Source organism: Monodelphis domestica, chromosome 2 (genome assembly GCF_027887165.1).
Source record: "Monodelphis domestica isolate mMonDom1 chromosome 2, mMonDom1.pri, whole genome shotgun sequence".
NCBI classification, from domain to species: domain Eukaryota; kingdom Metazoa; phylum Chordata; class Mammalia; order Didelphimorphia; family Didelphidae; genus Monodelphis; species Monodelphis domestica.
Genome location: NC_077228.1, coordinates 65,441,127 through 65,465,425, shown reverse-complemented (window position 1 = coordinate 65,465,425; position 24,299 = coordinate 65,441,127). Strand labels below are relative to the sequence as shown.

The 24,299-nt window shown below is 39.4% G+C and overlaps 1 protein-coding gene across 2 annotated transcripts in view; it reads right to left on the bottom strand.

The window, feature by feature from the left end:
• Positions 1-23,724, bottom strand: part of PRRX1 (paired related homeobox 1) — a 97,497-nt gene extending 73,773 nt beyond the window's left edge. For both annotated transcript variants that reach the window (XM_001364728.4, XM_007480759.3), the window contains exon 1: positions 22,018-23,724. In XM_001364728.4, coding sequence (XP_001364765.1) covers positions 22,018-22,258 — 241 coding nt within the window. In that variant the 5' untranslated portion in view covers positions 22,259-23,724. The remainder of the gene's footprint in view (positions 1-22,017) is intronic.
• Positions 23,725-24,299: the final 575 nt, after the last annotated feature.

Sequence of the window (24,299 nt, the reverse complement as noted above, 5' to 3'; positions counted from 1 at the left end):
TATATCCCAAAGCATAAGAAGTTTGGGGGCAGCATGTAGAGAGGAGATATTTACCAGGGAAATGGAGTTGGTGGATTCCAAAGATGAATTCTACCTGTTTTGAAAATTTGCTCTGGATTGGACCTATAGCAGAAAAGGGGGAAGAAGTTCTCCTTATTTTTCTTTTCTGGAACTTTATCCCCCAAATTGAGAACTCATATTGGTGCCAGGGAGACAATGATGGGAACAATAAATTTGGAGTCAAAGAGCCTGGGTTTGATTCCTAGTTCTGCCACTCACTCATATGAGAACTTATAGATCACTTTAGTTCTTTAGGTCTCAGTTTCCTCATTGGTAAAATGAATGGGTTAGATAAAATGTATGGTCCAAAACATTTTTGTCAATGGAAAAAATGCATTCTGAGTTCTAAGTGACTGATTTACAGATTTGTGAAGTGAGTGCTAGATATTATCCTCTAGTTAAAATCCTTTTATCTTGGCTCCAAAATTTATCAGACTAACAGAAAATTTGTCTTATTAGTCACTCATACTCAGAGAAAAAATAACAACAGAAGCAAAAATGTTTATTCTGTTGTTGTCCAAAGACTTTTCTTTTGAGGTTCTACAATCCAGCCATTGGGTCTGATGTGCTTTGGAGCAAGTTGTGGTTCAGTCATTTCTGACTCTTCGTGACCCCATTTAAGATTTCCTTGGCAAAAATACTGGAGTTGTTTGCCATTCCCTTCTCAGCTCATTTTATAGATGAAGAAAATGAGGCAAACAGGACAATTGACTTACCCAGGGTCTGTAAGTGTCTTGTAAGTGTATGAGATCACATTTGAACTCAGGTCTTCCTGACTCCAGGCATGGCACTCTATCCACATCAACCTTTAGCTGCTCTTTCAGAACAATGCCCTCCTCCTTTGTAACATATTGCTTTTTCCCTTCCCCTACCCTATAGCAATTGAGATTTATAACAAAGTGTCTAGCCCATGGTGGACATTTAATAAATGTTTATTGACTGACTCAAAAAAGATGGTAACTTGGATGATAAGCATCACTACTTTAATTCGGAAACCTAGGATCTGTAACAAAAACCAACAACAGGGAAGTTGCCCTGTGCCTCAGACAAGACAACTTTGGAGTATCCCTGACTAGAGGAAGAGAAATATCCATGTTCAGAGACAAAGAGAAAAGCAAACCTTCACTCCCCAAGACTTACCAGCTCACTCCCAATTTCTTTTAAAGATTCTCAAATCCCTTCTCTAAGTTTTCAGTTTTATATTCAATGCAAGTAGGAATATTTTCCAAACAAAGATAGAATTTAGTCAAGTGGACATGATAGGATTTATTTTCTTTTCATTCTAAGCTGTTACAAATGTGATTGTACATCTCAACATAGCTTTTCTATTTTGTTTTTGTTATTGAAAAGCCACAAAATAAATATATTTCTATTTTAATTGAAATGATAAAATTGCTTATATTTCCTTTTTTTCTTTTCTTTTCTTTTCTTTTCTTTAGAAAAGGAGACAACGTATTTGAGTCCTGCAGAGATCCTAGTAACTTTCAAGGATGGAGAATGTAGACCAAGAGCAAGGACATCTTGGCCCTTACCAGTGGTGTAAGCAGTGCAACTTGTAAACCTTAAAATTTCTTAGACTTATAAATGTTGGAAATGTCTTTTAAAGTGATTTCCTTGTCACAAACTAACAATTGGCATAAGGATCCTCCCTTCAGTCAGTCACTGGGTAGAAAGACAATCATAGACTCTTGAATGCCTAAGATATGTGGATGGTGCTTAATACCCAATTTAAATATAATGGTTTCTGGGTCATTAGAATCAAAATAATCAACCTAATCATAATAGGTTATATTTATGTAGCACTGATTATGTACCAGGAGTGCTCTCGGATACTTTACAAATATTATCTCATTTGATCCCCATGACAACCCTGGGAGATAGGTGCTATTATTATCCCACTTTAAAGATGAGGAAACTGAGGCAAACAGAAGCTGAGTCACTTTCCCAGCATCCTAAGAAGTGACTTTCTGAGGTTAGATTTGGACTCAGATCTCCCTAATTCCAAGTCTAGTACTTTTTGTCTCCTAGTTGCCCTTTTCTAAACAAAGAAGCATATTCAAGGGTCTAGGGAAATTCTCATTTTATAAAAAAACTTTCTGTTTTCATGCATGTTGATCACATGTTTTATCTACCCCAAAAGCTCGAAATGTCCTGAAGGAAGCTTACTTTTCCTTGTTCATATCAATGTCTTGGTATATATAATATATAATAATATAGATAGACATAATAGAAAATACTGATTTGACAAGCAGAAACATCTAAACTATATTATAGTGACTTTCACAGTATTAGGGCAAGTAATATTATATAAGTGACTGAGCCTTTTTCTCTAATAGTAATAATAATGATAATAATTAGCATTTACATAGTATAAAATACTTTACATATGTTATTTCATGCATATAACATAAAAAGCTATATTGATGAACTCTTCTGATCCTTTCTATAGCTCTGTGAGATAGGCAGTACATCTTTTATTAAGGCCACTTCATAGATAAGGAAACTGAGGCTTAACTGCAGGTATAATAGTTCAATTATTTAGCACCTCAAGGTTTACTAAAGTATATTCCTCTCAACAGTCATATATGGAAGGGGGTACAAATATTATTATTCCCACTTTATAGATGAGGAAACTGATGCTCAGCTGCAGGTATGATAGCTCAATTATACAGCACCTCAAGGTTTACTAAAGTATATTCCTCTCAACAATCATATAGATTAGGGGGTGGCAAATATTATTCCCATTTTATAGATGAGGAGACTGAAACTGGAAGAGATGAGTCATACCACAGAACTAGTCTCAAACCCACATATTCTGACTTCAAAGCCAGTGTTTTGTTTCCACTGTGGCTCAGTGAGCAGACTTTGGTAACTTTCCCAATAGAAAAGCTCAGTGAGAAGGTGAGTAGCCCTTGCTCACTTTCAAAGCCAAACACAGCTGAGAGCTGCTTCTGCAAGGAGTGAAAAAGGAATATTGTGACATTCATTGAATTACTCGTGATGTACTTAATTATGGGACGGAAAGCTTTGCTGGAGCATAACCACATCACCCCCTTGAGTGTGCTTGTTCTACGTTCCGCAAATGATTCGACATAAAATAAACAACAGTCGACTGTGAATTATGAAGCTATAATTCCATCAAGGGGGCCGTGGTGATGTCATAAACCATGGGAGCAAAGCTCAAGTCGCCCAAAAAATCCCAGATGGGCTTTCGAGATCTGTAACTCACCAGTTGTCCCTGTAGAATTTAGTTCTCTGAAGGAAAAAGAACAACAATTTATCCCTTCCTATAAAGGATTCTCTTTTTTTTTTCTCCCTCCAGGTCTTCCCAAACACCCTATCTGTATTTCTATAAAGGCATGTGGCTTCATGGAGAGGTAAATAGATGATCAATGAGAAAATCATTTTTTTCTCTATGGCATGAATTGCATCTACTTCATTAGAAAGCAAGCAAGCCAGCTGCCTAATGGAAAATCCATTTAGGATAAGAGGGTGGTGCTGACCTTAAATGGGATATTGAAAGCTAAGCTTTAGTTTTTGCCAAGACCAGCTCCAAGCACTAATGAAACAATTTTCATTCTCTTGAAACTTGGTAAACTTTATAAAATGGCCTGGATTGGACCCATAAAGGCAATATCCCCGTAGGGTTAGTGACTGAAAATGGGTAAAGTGAAATTGTTGCTGGCCCAGACTGTCTCTAACATGGAAAGAAAATGAAACTACATAAATGTGGGAAGACACATTTTCAGGCACTTTCCAAACCATGTGAATAATCCTTCATATCACAGGGGAAGAAGCCATTCCCATTCTTTTTCTCATTGTTGTTGTTGCTGTTGTTGTTGAGTTGTGTCCAACTCTTTCTGACCCCATTGACAAAGATACTGGAGTACTTTGTCACTTTCTTCTCCAGCTCACTGAAACTGAGGCAATAAGTGACTTTCCCAGGGGCACACAGCTAGTAAGTGGCTGAGGTCTAAAGACTTGAACTCATGAAGATGAATCTTCCTGACTCCAGCCTTAGTACTCTAACATTGTGCCACTGCACTCTTTTTCTCCTAGGAACATTGGAGAAAAATATCTTGCCTCCCTCTCCCCACCCTCATTTAGGTTCTCCCCAGGTTCACCTTCATTGTTTTCAATTGTCTTTCCATCGTTCGATGCACATATCTAAAAATTTGAGGTTCACTCAATCCTAGGTGATACAGCAGATAGAGTAGTAGAACTGGATTCATAGACACTTGAGTTTAAATATGGCCTCAGGCACTTAACTGGCTACATGGTCTTGGCAGCTATTGTTCAGTTATTCAGGCATGTGGCAACCCTTCATGACCCCATTTGGGATTTTTGTGTCAAAGATGCTGGAGTGGTCTGAGGCAACCAGTATTAAGTGACTTGTCCAGGGTCACATATCTAGTAAATATTTAAGACTAAATTTGAACTCACATCTTCCTAACTCCAGGACAGGAATTCTTTTTTAAAATTTATTTAATTAATTAATTTAAGATATTTTTCCACAGCTACATGATTTATGTTCTTTCTCTCCCCTCCTTCCCCTCTTCCCAGGGCCAATGAGCAATTCCACTGGGTTTTACACATATCATTGATCAAGAGCTATTTCCATATTATTACTATTTGCAATAGTGATCATTTAAAGTCAATATTCCCAATCATACCCCCATCAAACCATACATTTTCATCTGCACTTCTACTCCCACAGTTCTTTCTCTGGATGTGGATAGTTCAAGACAGGAATTCTATCCAACTAGAGCCATCTAGTTGTCCTAGGGTGATGCTGGGCAAGTTGCAAAACCTCTAATTGCCACAAGTTCCTGATTATAAAATGGGGATTATAATAGCACTTATTCCCCAGAGTTGTATGGTTAAAATAAAATAAGATTTCTAAAGTTCTTTGCAAAATCTCAAAGGGCTTTATAAGATTAGTGATTATTGAATAATTAAGGCTACATGATCTGCAAATGATTTAAAAAAAAACAACTGTGGGGGGTGAAGCTTTACATCTCTTAAAAGAGATTGGGATGATGTCATCAAACTGAGGGGCAATGGTCAAGTCATCTGAAATAATACAGTTTAGAGACCTGTGACTCAACTGGCTAGGCACACGAGACATCAAAAGGCAACGTTATGCTTTGTCCCTGCCTTCAAGAAACTCACATCTATTTAAGAAGTATATGCAAAGATGGAAAAAAATTCACCAGGTCCCATTATTGGCAACAGAGAAACTGGAAAATTTTGTCCAGGCAACTCAATTCATAAGTGACTTGGCCAGATAAGGCTCTGACTACTCATGATTAGATTCATTTTGGGGAAGCATCACTCTTCACCACATGGGGCTCAAAAGTTCTCCAGTTTCCCCTTCTCATGATCCATCAATCCCTCCTTTGATCTGGGAGAAACTAGACTTCAAATCGTTCCTTTGCTGAGAAGAAGCTTTGGTATGGATGCTTGTTAATTCATGGTGAATTGAAAAAGGCTCTTTGCAAAGCAGGAAAAAAAAAACAATATAAACCTAAGCAATTTTTATTTTAATGTAGTGACCATTGACAAGTCGCTTTTCTTCTGCAGGTCTCTGTTTCTTTACTTGAAATTTAAATGATTATCTCTGTCCCTGTAACGCTAAGGTTCCTGCCAGTGCTATATCTATAATCCTATGAGAAGTAACAAAGCATCTCCTACACATACACATTGGGCATCTAGGTGGCACAATAGATAGTGTGCCAGGCCAGGAGCCAGGAAAATCTGCATTCAAATCTGGCCTCAGACATTGACTAGCTGTGTAATCCTGGGCAAGTCACTTAAAACAGGTTTGCCTCGATTTCCTCATCTGAAAAAATGAGCTAGAGAAAGAAATGTTAAACCACTCCAGCATCTAGGTCGAAACGCAACTGAACAATAAGACATATACATCAGGTATTTCATTGATAAATGTCAAATGTGTGAGGGAGACCAATAACAAGTGCCCAGAGAGCTTATAATTTTTTAAAAAGAAAAATTACATTAAAAAATGATAGGACAGTTCCAAGGTCTAGAAAAGAACATTGGGAATTAGAGGGAAGAAGAAAGTAAGCTCTTGGAGGATGGGGACTGTATTTATGTTTATTTTATTCCCCCATTCAGGGCAGGACACATGGAATGAAGAGAATTGCTAGTGGCACTAAAAATTTAAGTGATAGAGCCTGATATAAGTTTTTAAGATATTTAAGTTATACAGCCTGTATATGAAAAAAGCAGGAACTAAACTTGCATCCTTCTGATTTAGAAGCTAGATCTCTCTCTAGTACCTCATGTTATCTTTCATATAAGACCAATGTTTAACATCCAAATGCTTAAGCCTATTGGATTTTAACACACATATGCACACACATACAAAAACTGTAATATTTCCCCCAAATTGTCAGTATATAACTTTGCTCATTGAATCCTAATAAAATAAGACATATACCTAAGTACATACAAAAAGTAACTGTCAAGGCTCTCGTGTGGAATTATGTCACAATTTAGAGTTGTCTGCTGTTTTCAGGATACCACCTAAATCAAACCAGCACAACTTGAGATAGCCTTCAGAGGTCCAAGTAGTCAATAAAGATGCAAAATTGAGACTGTGCAAGATAAAGATCATTTGTTCACTTCAACATAAAAATACTTCCACCTCTACTGGAACACTATTCTTAAAAGTGGCACAATAAGGAAAAATCAGTAAGTTGATCAGGCAATAAATATTTAATAAGTTCCTACTATGTGCCAGGTACTGTGCTAAGCATTAAAGATAAAAAGAAAGGCATCCCCCAAAAGGTTTCTATTCTCAAGGATTTTTTTTAAATTAAGCACCTACTATGTGTCAGGCATTGTGCTAAGCATTGAATATTAAAAAAAGAAAGACTTCCCCCAAAAGGTTTCTATGCTCAAGGATTTTTTTTTATTAAGGACCTACTATGTGCCGGGTATTGTGCTAAGAATTGAAGATGAAAAGAAAAAGAAAGTGCCTATTTTCAAGGTGGTTTAGAGTCTATTGGAGGAGTACAGTGGAAAATGAAAATATTCTGGTATCATTTAAAATGTAAAAGCAGTGTATTACTATTTTGGACCAAAGAAAAGGATCCTTGCCTTTATATCAACTGAATAAAAATCTAAGAATACTTTCGATCTGATCTCCACTGAACAAGATGAGAATAATAATTATAATAATGTAATAATTATAACAAAAATGAAAAGTAGAAGATTATCGATACGATGATGGATTTAGAGCTGAAAGTGACCTTAGAGATCATCTATGTATGTTAGGATAATCTGAGATTCAGGAAGATCTGTCTGCTTCTGACATATACTGGCTATGTGACCATAGACAAATTATCTCCCTTCTCAGGTTTCCAGGCAACTTTCTAAAATTATAAATTCCAGAGAAGTTGCCAATCTATATTCATAGTGAAAGTTTGCACACATGGATGAAATCACAGATCCAGAACCCACCCAACTATTCCCCAAAATATAGATGGATAAATAATCCCATATATGTGTGAAATATATATATATGTGTGTGTGTATATGGGCATTTAAACATGTATATATAAAATATTTCTCCGAAGTCCAAAACTCTTTTTGAGACATACTATGTATAAAATAAATCTATGCTACATTCATAGGATATATTTAAAACTCATATATTACATCTTTTTTTTCTTCTTATAATATTCCTACAATGTACAAAAAATGCAAGGCATTGCTGCTATTTTGATAATGGAAGAACTTAACAGATAGTCATGCTTTCTGCCTTTCTTTAAAGCCATTTTTGTAATCCTTCTCAATTTTCTATAATACTTTGGTTCTCCCTTTGACTCCTGTCATACACTACCTTATATTAGACTTATTTATGTATATTTTATATACTTTCCCAGCAGAATTTAAGTACCTTGATGAAAGAGGTGATTCTTTTAATTTTTTTTCCTTTTCATCCCCAGTATACCTAGCACAATGCCTTAGACATAGTAGGCTCTTAGTAGGAATTTAAAGTAGAGTATAGGTACATAGCAGGACCTTCTTAGCACTTATTTGATTTGAAATGCATTAAAATCACACAGTACAAAGTGGCAAGTGAGTCTCCTGATGCTTTACTTTTATATGCTTTCTGTTAGACTATTATGCTTTTCAAGGAGATACTATAGTCACAAAACTGATCAGAACTTTTGCTAGGGCATTATCCTTAAAAAAAATCATACAGGGAAAAAATGACCTGCTGGGATATTAAAAATGAATTCCTAACTGCCTGAAATGTAATAGGCAGAAAAAAAAATCTTGGAAAATAATGTCTGTCCAAAAATTGAAGAATAAATCAAATTTGATAAACGAATATAAACAAATTATAGCATATTAATGTAATAAAATGTTATGGTACTATAAAAATGTTAAATATGAAAATCACAATGAAATAATCATAGACATATAAACTGATGCAAACTGAGATCTATATAACAGCACATTGACTAAAACTGCTTGCCGCCACCTAGCCATAGATACATTCTGTATAGCTTTCTCTTAATTACCCAGACCTGTAATTTCATCAGTAGAGGAAATGACTGTGGAAGAATTTCCTTTATTAACATTATCAACACTTTGTCAGCTTTTATAGTTTCCTCTCCCTCTCCCTCTCACTCTTTCCTTCCCTCTCTCTCTCTCCTCTCTCTCTCTCTCTCTCTCTCTCTCTCTCTCTCTCTCTCTCTCTCTCTCTCTCTCTCTCTCTCTCTCTCTCTCTCTCTCTATCTCTCTGCCTCCCTCCCTCCCTCCCTCCCTCCCTCCCTCCCTCCCTCCCTTCCCTCCTTCCACCCTCCTTCTCTGTCTGTCTCTATCTCTGTCTCCGTGTTTATAGCAAACACACACAAATATTTCAGCGGCCGTACTATAGTAGAAACTAGGATAGAATACTGGGCTTGGAGTCTGAAAGACCTGAGCTTGAAGCCTACCTGAGACAGATACTTAATAGTTGGGTAGCCCTGTGCCAATTAACTTTTCTGTACCTTGATTTCCTCATTTGCAAAATGAGAGGGTTAAACTCTGTAGTCTCTTTGAATTCTAAATCCATACTCCTATTTCAGAGACTAGTTAATTGACACATTAATTTTTTTCTTGTTTGTTCATTTGTTTTATTCTATTTTGTTAAATACTAAGCATTCATGTAAGATTGTATTTTATTTGAATATTGGTTTTGGTCATGGTTCTTATGTTTATAATAAAAGTTAAATTTAAATTAAAAGCTTCCTTTAATAAATTCTTGTTCTTAGGCTTTGAATGGTGACAAAATGATCTATCGATTGAATCAGATGATTATGGTAGAGATGAAAGGCCTGAAAAAATAGTAAACCATTAATTTGCATTAATTAACTGAATAGTTCAATCCATAGCTTTGGTGGGTAGCTCCTTTGAGCATAGTCTGAGTTTGTGGGAGATTGACTACTCTAACTCTGAATTCTTCAAAGCTAAATGTGCCAGAAATTCAATAGACACTGATAACACCCTAAGGTTAGGAGAATTGGGGGTATAAAAAAGAAAGGAAGGGCTGTTCTAGATCATCTGACCCAATCCTCTCATTTTACAGATGAGAAAACTGAGGCCCAGCAGTTCTCAGGCACTAAGCATCAGAACTAGAGGTCGAACCCACATTCCCTGACTATCCATTTATGCCTTTCCTTTATGCCATATTGCCTTTCCCAAGAGGAAAAATGGTCTGTTAAATCCTAAGGAATGAATAAATTTTCACACATACTCATACACACACAAAGGAAAAACTTCAATGCTGAAGAAGGAAAGAACTGGAATGGCAAAAGTGGGCAATTATATGACTTTTTGATTCCCTTGTCAGAAGGGATTCATTCAGTCCCTGAAATATGCCCAGCAAAACTGCACATTTCAGTTTCTTGATTAATGAATTAAATTACATTTTATTTCTTAAATGTGTTGAGGGTTCAGACCATGGTCTTCCACCCATCTTGAGGGTTAGAATTATTGCACAACACATCTGGTTATAGACAAAGATCTCACTGGGTGGTTCTATTTTCCCATCTTTAGAAACAAGCATTAAGGAGTACTTTGCAACTTTTTTATCCCCTCTAGTGAATTTTTTATGCTAAAAATATCACCATCATCTTATTTATTTTAATTATTTTTCATGAACTGGAAAGGAGGAAGAGATGGAATCATCAAAATTATGGCTACTTGGTGCTTTTTTAGCTTTGCATATCTTTTCATTTTAATTAAAATTCCTTTCCTGATTAACCTCCATAAAACCAAACTAGTCAATGTCTTCATGAATCAGCTGCCTAAAAGAGAACGTTCTAAATATATTGAAATTCCTTTGAAAAAACTCCTTAAACTGAGATGGTTAGAAACATTCATTATAAAGTAGTTAACATTATTTCCTTTTATAAGTAGATCATTTGAATGGGTTACCACACCCTCTGGCTCCACACATAATTTCTTACTCTCTGCTTAGGAGACAGACATATTACTGGCTTATTATGAAGCCCAGTCCTGTATGTTCATTTTCCTGATGTTACAAACAGGATAGTAATATTAATGATTGATATTTACATAGTATTTTCGTGTTTGCAAATATTCAACACTCATTCTCTCATTTGATTCTTTAAATGCAATCTTGTGAAGTTTTATATATGTGTGTGTGTGTGTGTGTGTGTGTGTGTGTGTATGTATATATAGTCATCCTGATTTAATAGAGAGGAAGTCTCATCAAGGTTGACTTGCTCAGGGTCACTGAGCTACTAAGTGTCTGATTAGGAATTCAAACCTAGATCTTCTGAACTTCAGGTCCAATACTTTAAATACCACACCACCTTACATCATTATTTTCTTTCATTTCTTGGCATCTACAGTTCTCCACTGAAGTTCTCTTTTCATGTCTCGCTAATTCCATATATGTAAATGACCCTATGTTCTAGAAGCTAGGTCAGGCTAATTTGGACAGATATATCCTGCCATAATGGAAGGGCTTCGGACAAGGGTCCAGCGAGAAACTCTTTGTCTGCCCTCCAAAGACTAGTGAGCAAGGTTCTTTGCAGGTGGCTCCAATATTATTACTTGTCTGGTTATCACATCTTATGAAGCCACCTTTGACTTCCTAAAGATGAAGGACTCACCAGAGGAAGAGATTCTCACATCAGAGACACCTTAGAGACTATAAAGAAGATTTTTTCACAAAAGCAGACATGGAGTTCACTTCAAAAAACTTTATCAGAAGGGGAAATCAGAGAACCCAAATGCAGTATAGTTTTAGGAGAAAAAAGAATTGAAATTGGAGTCACAAAGGCCTGAGTTAAAATTTAGCCTCAGATTCTTCCTAGCTCTATAATCCTGGGCAAGTCACTTAACTTCTTTCTCCCTCAGTTTATTCAAATGAAAATGGGGATAATAATAGCATCTACCTCATAGAGTTGTTATAAGGATTAAATGAGATATATGTATACATCACTCAGCACAGTGCCTGAACATAGTAGTTGCTTAAAAATGCCTTTTCCCTTCTCTTCCTTACATAGCAGTCAGTGGAATCACAGAGTGGATCATTAAAGTTCCTAAGCCTCAGTTTTCCCTTTTGTAAAACAGAGATAATAATAAATCCATAAGGTAATATGCGCTAGGGAATCGAATAGTTGGCTTAGAGTTGAAAAGACTGTGCTCAAACCTTACCCCGGACATTTATTAGTTTCATATTAACTCAGACCTTAAGCACGTCTGGGCTGCAAGAAATTTCCCAGGAATAGCTTAAGTCATAGATGAGTTGCATTCTGTACTCTGGAGGGAGTTCTCTCATCAGAAGTTCCCCAACATACTTAACCCTTATAGTAAGAGTCATATAGATTAAAGTGCTTTTTTAAGCAAAAGGCAATACATAAATGGAAGCTACTTTTCTTCAAAAACAGAAAATTTTCAGTCTTCTACAACTATATATTGCTCTCTTCCCTTTCTTTGACAACATTGCACATAAATGATTCTGCTAAGCAATAGCTCTCTAAGTGTCAGCTTTCAGCTGATCCACGGGCTGGACCAAACTTCAAGGACATCTGTCCTTATGTGAGTAATCCCAGTGAGCACAAGAGAAAAAAGAAAGAAGGATGGGAGGGAGGAGAAATAACTGGTCCGTTACGATGGGCTTCTGAAAATTGAGCAATGAAGAAGAGCAATAATGATGTTCACAGAGACTTCAGTGTAGCTTTTTAGATTTTATTGCTCTAAAGTGAAGACATGTAGGGTGGTTGAGTTGGGTTTAATATTTCCTATAGGATCTGTATACCAAAAATGTCTGAGATCAAAAAAGAATAGAGCATCTCACCTAGCAATAATTTGTTATTGTGTCTTTGATTGATTGATCAAGTATGTATATGCCCCAAACTGGGGCAAAGTATTAAGAGGGGAGGGGCAAAGTGAGTTTAAAAAGAGACATTATATATACCTCAGGAAACTTAAGATACAAAATAATATACTTTAAACTATTAGAGAATAATTAAATGCTAAACTGTATCTTGCTGACTATAACAAATATAATAGTAAGTAGTACAGAGAAAGAGATCAGCTTAGATAAGAGTTTAGTCAGGGAAATGTATTACACACACACATACACACACACATATATATATACACATATATATATATATAAAGAGAGAGAGAGAGAGAAAGAGAGAGAGAGAGAGAGAGAGAGAGAGAGAGAGAGAGAGAGAGAGAGAGAGAGAGAGAGAGAGAGAGAGAGAGAGAGATGATTAGATCAGGCAGTTTATGTTGGATGCTCTATCACCACCACCAACCCTCAAAGTAAGCAGAAGAAAATCAGGTTAATTTTTTTTATTGTCTAGAGTTATCCTCTACTAAATTTTCAGGAGAATGTTTTCTTTTCTAAATTTGATGGTTTGAGAGAGTTTCACTGACACTGGCACCCAACAGTATTTTATACAGAGTACTTGCCTAATATTATTTGTTGACTGGGATACCTGGCAAAAAATTGAAGAACATTTCTCCAAATCAGCCACATCTATCCTTAAAAACAAGGGCTGGGGGACAGGGGAATTTTATATTTCTACAGTGGTAGAACTCCTATGACTGGAGCACAGACACAAAAAGGTCACAAGTTGTCCACCCCAACTCCTACCTAGAATACACCCTTTCCTCTTCTATCTCATCATCTGGCCTCCATTCCTTTAAACATCATGGATCATGGTCTTAAACAGACTGTATGCCAGTATTCAATTATACTAATTTAATTCTCTCTCTCTCTCTCTCTCTCTCTCTCTCTCTCTCTCTCTCTCTCTCTCTCTCTCTCTCTCTCTCTCTCTCTCTCTCTCTCTCTCTCTCTCTCTCTCCCCCCTCCCCCATATATACATTTTATAAAATGTTTCCTTATTCCTTATATTTGTATATTCTTATATATTTATATACATTCTTTATATTTTTAAACTTTTATTACTGAGACTCCATGGCCAACCCCACCCTCCAAGTGGCCAGCAATGCTTTCCTCTTGTCTCTCCAGAAGATCCTATGGAAAGTGAATCCTATCCTGAGACTTGAGGGAAGTAGGATGCGCCCCCTTTTGGACTGAGAAAGAAAGTTCAGAGGTCCTGAATGTGCTCTGGGTAATCTAGCCCAAATTCCAGCAAGTGTTCAGCGGTAATTTTTGGTTACAGGTCTTTCACACTACAGAAGGGCTTAGGACACATAAAGCACTAGTGTAAATTTCCTGAAGAAGTAATCATGCTTTTTAAAGCCCTTCCTTAGAATTAATATCGAAGAGAACACAAAATTAGACCTAAATAGATCCTATTTTGTTTAAGTTGGGGTTTAAAGGGTATTTCTGCATATTCACCTCCAATATCTGCTTACTTTTTAAAAATAAATAAAAACATGGACTTTTCACAAATAATCCTACAAAATAATCAAGATTTGGAATGGAGGAAGTGGGGATTGGGAGTGGAAAGGTCCTATATTTTTTCCAAGCTTCGATCTAATGAACTTGCTTTAAAAAAACATTTTATTTGTATTAAAAAAAAAAAAACAACTCATTCCCTGTTTGTGGGGTAAGTAGTAGTAATAGACAATGCATAAAATAAACCCCAAAGCTTGAACCAGAAAGTCTTATTATTAAGGGCCTGGTGATATTCCATGCCATTTTATTTACATTTATTAAATGTGTACTGTGTTCAGTACACCATGCTAGGTACCAGGCTATTGTGTACCCATTGTATAGCTCATATTCCATATTTATCTAATTCTTAAATCTGGATTGTAATTAGATTCTTAAAGTCAGAAAGGTTTAAAAAAAATACTCTATTCAAGTACATATCTCAAACATATATTTCTCAATTCTAGCAACTAACAAAACCTAATCCCAGGTAATTTGATTTATTCCTACTACTTGAGGGAAACTAATTTATAGATTAATGGTTGGTTAAGGTTTGCTTTTAATGTTTTCATATGTCTCTTTCTCTGTTTTATACCATCACAGATTTAGAGCAGTTAGAGGCATCTAGTCCAAAAGACATCTAGTCCAATTCCTTAACTTTACATGAGAAAACTGAGACCAGAATTTAAGTGACTTGATCAAATGACAAAGCTGGGATTCAAACTCAGGTCCTGCAATTACAAATACAGTGTTCTACACACACACACACACACACACACACACACACACACACACACACACACACACACACACTCACACAACCCCAGATTCAAAATAAGAAAATTAGCATCATCAGTCTTCCAAAATGAAAATATCCTCAAGAATCTTCATTTTAGGGAATTATCAGAATGCTAAAACTCTGTATTATAGTTCATTTCCTTAATATAATATAGTTCAGTAGAGAATTTAGCAGGCAAAAAGGTTGTTGTTTTGGTTTGATTTTTGTCTTGCCATGGCGTGGATTGTTTTGGGAAAAACATCCTACAGCAAAAGTAAACCAGTAGACTTGTCCTCCCTCCTAAATGTCCCTCCTATTGATCTAATGTTTAAGAAAACAGCTACCTGCCAGTTCAAAATTAATTCCAGCAGCTAACATTGTCTTTATTATCTTGATGTAGACAGAGATGGTTTACTAATGTTACTACACTTATCTTTTTGTTGATGTTACCATTATTGGAGGCTTCTGACCATCTAGAATATAATGACATTATTTTACAAGGACAAACTTCACATACATATGGACACACAATTTTTAAATGGTATTTGTCTTTTTTATATCATTGCAAAGGTGTTGGAGGACAAGCCTGGGGGAAGCAATAGAATTGCTAAGAGGATCAGTCAGTTAAAAAGCATTTATTGCTATATGTCAGGCACTAAAAATTAGGGATATAAAGAAAGGCAGAAGATAGTGGTTGCTCTCAAGGCTTTCTGATTCTAATAGTGGTGAGTAGAAGTAAGATGCTTGGACGTGACAATGATTTCTCAATCTAATTGTCAACACTTATGCAGTTTTATAAACGTTTGGATGCCTAGTGACTAAAGAGAGGCGGACAGAATGTGGAAAGTGTATAGCTGACCCAATAATATTCATCTTTTGATCTGGGAGTGCCAATCTATAAGATTCATCTCATTTTATTTTTTAACAGCACCTGAATCCCACCCCTCTAACACCAAAGGCAGCAAAAAATCTGGGGTGAGCCTGAAAACACACACATGCCCCAAAGATACACCAAGACAGGTACTCTAATTCACACTGGTCTAGCCAATTTGCTTTGAAAGTCCTAAAACACTAAACAAATGTTAGTTAAGAGCTTTCGTCCCCCCCCCCCCCCAACACTAAATAAATAACCATTCTATTAGTTTCTGGTTTGTATGGGAATGTGGATTCCACCCTTCCCTGGCACAAGGGCCATCTCATTACATAGATGTCAATGTATCCATCTTTTCATTTGGTGGAAAGTTCCCTTAGTTCTCTGTGAAAAGTATAATATTTTCCAGGCGCTTGTTGATGTCCTCAGTCCTCGAAGGGAAGGGAGAGGAATTGTAAAAGAAACGCACCTTTTAAAATTGAATTAATCCCAGATTCCTTGTAGTGTGAATCCTCAGCTGGGACAAAAAAAAGGGGGGGGGGGGAGTGTGTGTGTGTGTGTACTTAACATAGGCTTCCCTTCTTTTGTCAGTTATCCCTTGTACTCCCGACCCTCTAAAAAGGAAGTCCCGGGTCTTTGCTTGCAGAAACAGATGCTGATGAAATGTATTTTCAGACTTCCTAATGTTGGCTAGACTGGTTTTGGAAAGCTCTGGATCCTGTCTGCAGAGCTGATTCCGATGCAGCTGGGTTGTTTTGTATTTTTGAGAGCTTTGTTTCTCTTTGTGGTTCATTTACTCACATAATAAAATGTGAATAGTGTTCCTGGACATACCAGGTGACTGTAGGCACATCTAGTGACAACCTGCCTTTAAATTCCAACGATGTGCATACACCCGGCACTATCTGTGAATCGGTGACCATTATGTTTGTTCCCTCTTTTCTGAAAAGATGGGTGTCATTCTAAGACTTCCATAACTAACACAGATTAAATGGAGCCTTTGGGAAGAGGGAAAGGCTATGGGAAGTTTTTGTTTTTCATTTTTACTTTTTATTTTCGCTTTGTAAAATGAGGAATTGAGCCTAAATGATCTCTAAGGTGTCTTAAAGTTCTGGTATATACTAAGGGTGTGGGGGAATCTCTCCTTCAAATCTCCTAGAGGGAGAGGGAGACTGGTTGTCAGGAGCCACTCACTGGCATTCCCAGATCTCCTTAGCTGACTAGTCAGGAAGGAATTGATTCATGCTTGCAGGAAATCTACCTGTCTGCCTGAAGTGAGTTAGGATGATTGACAAATCCAATTTTCCTTCCCTTTAAAAAAAATGGAAAAATGGGGATGACAGAGCATGCATCCAGAAAAACATCCAGAAAAACAGGAGTGGGTTCTTTTGGAGAGAAAGGTGGGTACTACTCCACTGGACCTGCCATTCACCTTTCCAGTCGGTAATTGGAACCTTTGGTAATTCAACTTAAGGAAAAGACAATGGGGGAAATGTTGGTGATGATGATTCTGATGATAGTGGTGATTATTATTTTATTTAGCGATTCGCCATTTCTTTATAAGTGTATCCTTTCTTTTAAAATTCATAAGCAATATTTCAGTGAATTTGGCTCCCCCTCCCCATACATTTGAATCCTAGATTTTAATTCTTGAACACTTTATCTTTCATGGAAATAAACGCTAACAATAAATCGGGGAGGAAAATCCCCATGCCCAGGTCCGCTAGAGAGTGAGAAAATTTAATGAGAATCAAAATAGAGGTCTAGTATAAAGAATGAGATCTGCTCGCACGCAGAGGGGCTTGGGACAAACTTCTCCCGCTCCGGATACGAAGAAGAGAACTTCCCTTCCAATGGGGATGCTGCGGCCTTTGCTATCGGGGCTGCACTGAAGGATTCGGATCCTGGCTCACACTCACAGCCTTCACACCTCGCTACATCCCGAGCTCCCCACTCTTTGTGACTAATGGATTACTCCCAACGCTCTGCTGAATTTGAGCTGCGCCCATTCCAGTTGGGTCTACGCTTTACATCGGTTTGCGCTCGTGTGTACAGGCGCTCGCGTGTGTCTAATTGACTTTCCGTCTACCTTTTTATAGCTACATGTGTTTCCAACAAAAGGTCTTATTAGGACAATCTGGTTTCACTAATTTAGAGGTCGGAAACGTGAAAGGCAGGCGAGCGTTTTTTTTTTTTCTTTTAGAGTTTGCAGAAGTTCAGATTAAGAAATGACAGCAGGATGCACCACCTCCCACAAGTGCGTCTACACATTTTATGGGTCCCATCCCCCCAAAAAGAGAAACCTCTTCCCCCCAAAGATGCAAATACACTTTCTCCTCCATTAGCGCACTCCTGATTTCGAACTAGGAGCTTTGGGGACACCCAATACTCTCTAGGAAGTATAATTCTGGATACTTCAGGGGGAGGCAAGAGCCGGACAGAACTGAGACAAGGTCAGTAAAAGAGAAAACTCCTTAGGGAAGAAGAAGAAATAAACAGGGCTAAACAAGGAAAATCGAATTGCTTTAAGAACAATAAAAAGAGAGAGAATTTTTCCCTTTTTTAATGACTAGAATTTGGAAGAAGAGAATCTAAACCTTTGCCGGAAGGGCTTTAGAAAGAGTCTTTTGAGGAACTAAATGTGGTGCTATGTAGAGAAAAGGTGGATTGTGTGTGTTCAGATTGCCTAAAGACTACCTTTTGACCACCCGCGTAAAGGAAGAATGTTTTACTGATTTCACGCCAATGAGAAATTCGGGGTGAAGATAATGGGAAAACATCAAAACAGCTGAGCCTCAAAAAAAAGTTGTTTTTTTTTTTTTTGGATGTCTTTAACGTGCGAGGATCTTTCTTCCTAACTATAATAAACTTCCTCAAAGGGAAGATGTTAGAATCAGCTTCAAAGAAACCCAGTGAGAGGAGCCCTGTGGGCATTCACTCTTTGTCTTTCTTCTCCCCTTGTTTAAGGTAATTTATCACCTCACCCCAAGTCCTGAAGCCTGTCACAGCACCAGGAGTCCTGGCTCCATAAGAAACTCCCAAAAATTCGTTTTGGAAATCTTCATTAGCAGCTTCTGATCTGAGAGTGGAACGAGCCTTAGGCCCTTAGCCTTCTGCTTTTTGATACCTCGAGAGCTCTCTGATAAGCTGATAGGCATGTTTTGATCACTGGAGACTCTGGGAGGGAAGCGGGGTTGTGAAAACACACGAACTCTAAAAGCAACAATCCTGCTTGTCAAAATATCACATCCATATCTCTTGTTAGCATCTACTTTGTGTTTGTGCTTGCAAACACGCTCGTGCTCCTGTCCCTAAGATTTCCCAAGAACGACGTCCTCCACCACGAACTCCCCTCTCTCTCCCTACTCCAACCCTCTTCATTCTACTCCTTGTTTCCTAGTTCCAACTAAGAGGTTCTGTCAATACTAAAAAAAGTATTGACCTGTCTGGAGAAGGGAGCTGTCAAACATCCTTCAATTTCTTCTCCTCTCTCCATTATCAACTTGACTCCACGAAGGCTGGACATGTCGCCTCGCCTTCCGTGAAGGGTATCTCTCTTTCTATCACGTCCATCTGGGTCTTGCTGCGTTCTAGGCGTCCCTTGTTACCTCCTAAACCAGACATCTCAAGAATTCGAGCCCTGATACATCTTCCTCTTGGGATATAAATTGTGAAAACTGGGGCACCGCTGGGGCACATTGCATTTGGATTGTTCATATCCTTGCTCCTTTATCCGATAGAAACACCACGTAATGCACTCCAAAAATGAATTTGCAGAAGATGCCAGAGGTTTTGTGCTTTGTTTTATTTTTAAATGTCGATTATCAGATCTGGAATCCAAGGGTCCTTTCTTCTTCCGAATGTTACCTCTCCCTCCCATCTCCAGCCTCCTAACCTACCTTTTCTAGTCAGTCACTCTCTAGGCCTGACAGACCATTTCCCTGTCCCTGTCAGAGGTGTTTGTTCCTTCACTCAACTCATCTTTTCTTCCCCCAGGGAAACATTTCCTCACTTCCAGCTATACAGCACCAGGAAATTAAGTTTTTCCAGTTCTCTTCTTAGAGCATATAAAGGGATTTTTTTATAAACAAAAGGCCCTGACTGCCCCGTTGCTATAGCCTTATGGTATTCTGCGCTTAGGAAGATTTTTAGGCTTTGTAGAAAATTAATTGGCCTGATAGGAATCATAAAGTTTTTGGTCTGCTTCTTCTTTTTCGTTATCATGTTCTTGGGGATGAAAGAAACCTGGGATTCAGACGGTTCCAGCTGTGTGAATGTCCAATGCAGCAACATCCTCAGGGTGCCATTTTATATTATGGGCAATTCAGAATACTCTTGAAGAATATCAAGTGTTTGCATTAATAATAAATTACAGGCAATTTAGATGATGCCTTTCTGAACTCGAGCTTCACATGTTTTCCAAAGAGGAAAAGCAAGGCACTGAAGACTTCCACTACCCAGCACCTCACTCCCCACCGACCACTTCATAAGTTGACAATTGGGACAGGCGGGTAATTACTAGGCCGTCCTAGTTATTGGAGTTTTATGAAGCAAGGGAGGGAAGATTTTGAATTATTAGACTCTCACCCCACCCGGTCAAGTACTCAGAAAGGTGAGAGAATCCAGAGTTGGATGGACCTCCAGCACCAATTTTCAGGCTCCTTGGGGGTGGGGAGAGGAGGCTACTTGGCATACCAATGGAAATATGTTCAGGCTGTCTTAAGAAGGTGTCTTCCAGAGCAATAAATAATATAGGTAAATGCCCAGATTTCAATCTCTTTTAAAGAAGCATGAGGGAGGGAAGTGTTTCCTTACACACACACACACACACACACACACACACACACACACACACACCCCTTACATTTTCTAATTCAAGAGCAAAACATCTACCTAGTTACAGGAGAAATCAATAACATTTCTCTTCTGAAAGTACTTTTTATTTTCTTTCCTTCAAAAATGACTACCAGCCAAGTTAAAAAACACACAGTTTCTTAGGGGCCAGGTATGCTCTCCAATTAAAGAGGATGCAGAAATTCCCTCAGCCCTCTCCCAGAGTAAAGCGGGAGTATTAGCATACCTGCCTTGGGTAGATTTGTTGAGACCTGAGGGCCCAATGAACAAACAAAAGTTGGTCTGGTTGCCGTTGATTAGTTAAGTGTTATACTGGAAATTTGGGCTCGATCGGTGCGATACACACACACACACACACACACACACACACACACACACACAAATAGATCAGGAGCAAGAGTTATGGGTGAAAAAGTCTGTTTGTGGTAGTATGGGTAGGAGAAATGTGCCTTACGTGGCTGACTAGCTGGGAGAGAAACCGAAGTTTCCATTGACTGTGTTAGGGACACTGCCTTGAATTTCCCTCCCCCAGGACACTAATCTTGAGTGCTTATGCACCCCGAGGGGCTGTGACTTTTGTAGGTAGGAGGATGTATATGGAAATGGAAACCCTCAGTTTTCCTTTCTGTACAAAGGGGCACTTTTCTAAAGGGAGTTCAGACTTTGGTTGGGTCGGGTTTGGTTCTGTTGCGGTAGGCTGGCGGAGTCATTAAGCAAGGTTTGGGGGTGGGAAGATGGTCCCTCAGAAATCCCGAATCCCAGAACGGCGGAATCCAGTTCCTTCCCGGAGCACCGGGGCTCCGCTGAGATTGGCCGATCCGCAGACAAACCCCTGCCCCCTTCGCTCTCCTGACGCCTCTCCCCGTGCTGAGTTCTGAGGATCTCCGGGTCCCCTTATTTTCTCTCTTCCAGCATGCAGTTTGCCCCGCGACCATAGGCAGGCAAACCCGACACTCTGTGAACCTTTCTCTCCCCTTAGTTCCTCACTTCTCCGCCTGCCTGCTTTCTTCTCGGCTTTGGTTTTCCTATCCGTTCCCCCACCCCCCACCCCACACACACCTCCTGTAGTTTCCAACCTTCTACTATCGAAACAGCCCAGACGCCTTCACTATCACCCAGATCCCTCCTCCTTCCAGTTTATGGGGTTCTATGTACTGATAAGAAAAGTAGGAGGAGACAACCTATTAAATCTCATTAGTTCAAGAAAGCAAGAGAGCCCAAATGCAGATCCCCAGGTCTTAGTAGGCAGGCAGGCAGGAGACTGACAAGAGCTTCTAAGTCAAGTCGCCTCTAGCCAAGGACGTTCTGGAAATAGAAACACTGCTCACTGGCACAAAATCCCCTTCTCTCCTCTCTGCTCCCGATCCCGATTGCTGACCTACAGTCCAGGTCCCTTGTTCGTCCCCGATGTACCGGTCTCCCCTGCATCGCTCCCTTAACCGCTATCCTCTCTCCCTTCCCATTTCCTGCCTGCCTATCGACTTCATAGAGCTCCCCAAAGTCCATTGCCGTCCCCCAAACCCCGGAGGCTAAGGAACCCCCACTTACTGTCTTGCTGTGGAGTGTCGCTGCCGCTGGTCAGCCCGGGGGACTCCAGCAGACTCCGTCCAGCCTCTCCAACGCTTTCATCCGCCTGGGCGGCCACCATGTCACCGGCCTCCTCTAGATCGAGCAGGTGACTCACCGAGAAGTTCTTTTTTGCTTGAAGGTTGTCGAGGTTCCCGGGACTGTCCAAGCGGCCACCCAAGGCCGGCTGCCGCTCCAGAACGTGCCCATAGCTGGAGGTCATGGTCTTCCCCCTCCAATCCCACCCACCCCCCTCTTCCCGCTCGGATCAGCACCAAACGTTGTAGGCGCAAGGGGGAGAGAGACAGAGTGGGAAAAATAGAAGGGGGGAGGAGAGAGGGAAAGGGAGAGAGAGAGAGAGAGAGAGAGAGAGAGAGAGAGAGAGAGAGAGAGAGAGAGAGAGAGAGAGAGAGAGAGAGAGAGAGAGAGAGAGAGAGAAGGCGGGGACCCCTACTGAAGAGCAGAACCTTCTCCACTGGCTACCTCCTGCAGCCTTCGCTGGTTCCTGCAGCCAAGAAGCCCGGAGGATTCCAAAGAGATATTCCACACAATTAAAAAAAATTGTTTTAAAGCATCCTACATTCGGGAAAAGAGGGGGAAAAAATCGGCTCCAGATCCCCCAAAGCTTTCACAAACACAATAATAATAATGATAATGATAATGTTGTTGTTATTATTAATAAGGGGAAACAAGGGAAGGGAAAGCCAGCGGGAATGGGGAGTTCCGGAAAGAGAAGAACGAAAAGTTGGGGGGAGTGGAAGAAGAGAAAAATCAAAGTGGTTTTGATTTTTTTTTTTACGTTAAGAAGTTATTCCCAGGCAAGAGTTCAAGCACCAACAGAAGAAGGCTTGTTCCAGCTTTAAAACATCTTCAAGAAAACGTGTTCCCCCCTCTCTGCACTCCTGTTGATTCTCAGGAGTGACTAAGGTTTCAGGAGGAGAGGGTGATGTCTTGCAGATGTATTGGAGAGCAGGACGCTCACTTTACTCTTCGTAAAGGAATAAAAAAAAAATGAGAGTTTCAAGAGTCCAAGGGAGGGTGGTGATTTTTTTTCTTTCCCTTCTCTCTCTCCCCCTCTTCTTTTTGAGCTCCTTTTTCCTTCTCAGTTGGAGCAAGAAGCTCTCTGGCACTTCAAAAGGCACAAACTGGCATGCAGAGGAGGCTTTGTAGGGAATACATGAAAATTGGAGACCCCTGGGAGGGCAGATCTCGACTTAATAGGAGCCTGTAATTACGTGGCAAAGTCTTTGTGCTGTTTCTGACGTTTTACAGACCCCTTTCTCCATCACAATCTCCCTCTTCCTCCTTCCCCCGGACCAAAAAAACAGTCTGATTAAGAAAACCCTCTTTGCCAACATGTGAGATGTGAGTGAGAGAGAGAAAGAGAGGGAGAGAGGGAATCGGAGGGAGGGAAGGAGGGAGGGAGGGAAAAGGGGAAGGAGGGGGCACGAGCGAGCCCCTTCGGATTTCGTAAGTAAAGGTCTAATTATCATTCCCCTGCAATAGTATCACTGGGAGAAAAGACAAACTGAAACCCACAGTCACTTCAAACGCGCTGATTATTTTGCTTCGGCATTAACTCCTCCTGATTTGTTTAAGATCCTGTTGGAAAATCTCATTTGCATGTTTTGATAACAGTTGCGGGGAAACTTCTTGGAAAAAATCCAGATCCACTGCAATCAAATTATTCTCTCTCTCTCTCTCTCTCTCTCTCTCTCTCTCTCTCTCTCTCTCTCTCTCTCTCTCTCTCTCTCACGTTTCCTGCTGTTCTAACAGTTTTGCTTTGGGAGGGGATGGGACGTGAGAGGAGAAAAATATAAAACTGTGGTAGGGATGAGAGAGAGAGAGAAAGAGAGAGAGAGAGAGAGAGAGAGAGAGAGAGAGAGAGAGAGAGAGAGAGAGAGAGAGAGAGAGAGAGAGAGAGAGAGAGAGGGAGGGAGGGAGGGAGGGAGGGAGGATGTGCTTGTGTATTGACAGCCTATTAAATAATGTAATAAAATAACAAAAACAAATAATGCCTGGTCTGCATAACTATACTTTGTACATAAAGCTTTAGAGGTCTGTACCTCTCTGACCTGATAACTGTTATTCATTTTTTTTTACCACATCCAATTTTGTTACCTCATTGGATACAGCTAAGATGCACCCCAAGTCAATAAGTAGAAATACTAAGTACTAGGGGTACCCACGAGTAATAACAGATAAAGGTTACAGAACTTGGAACTGGGATAAGATGGATTGGTGTAAACAGAGAGTCCTGCTCC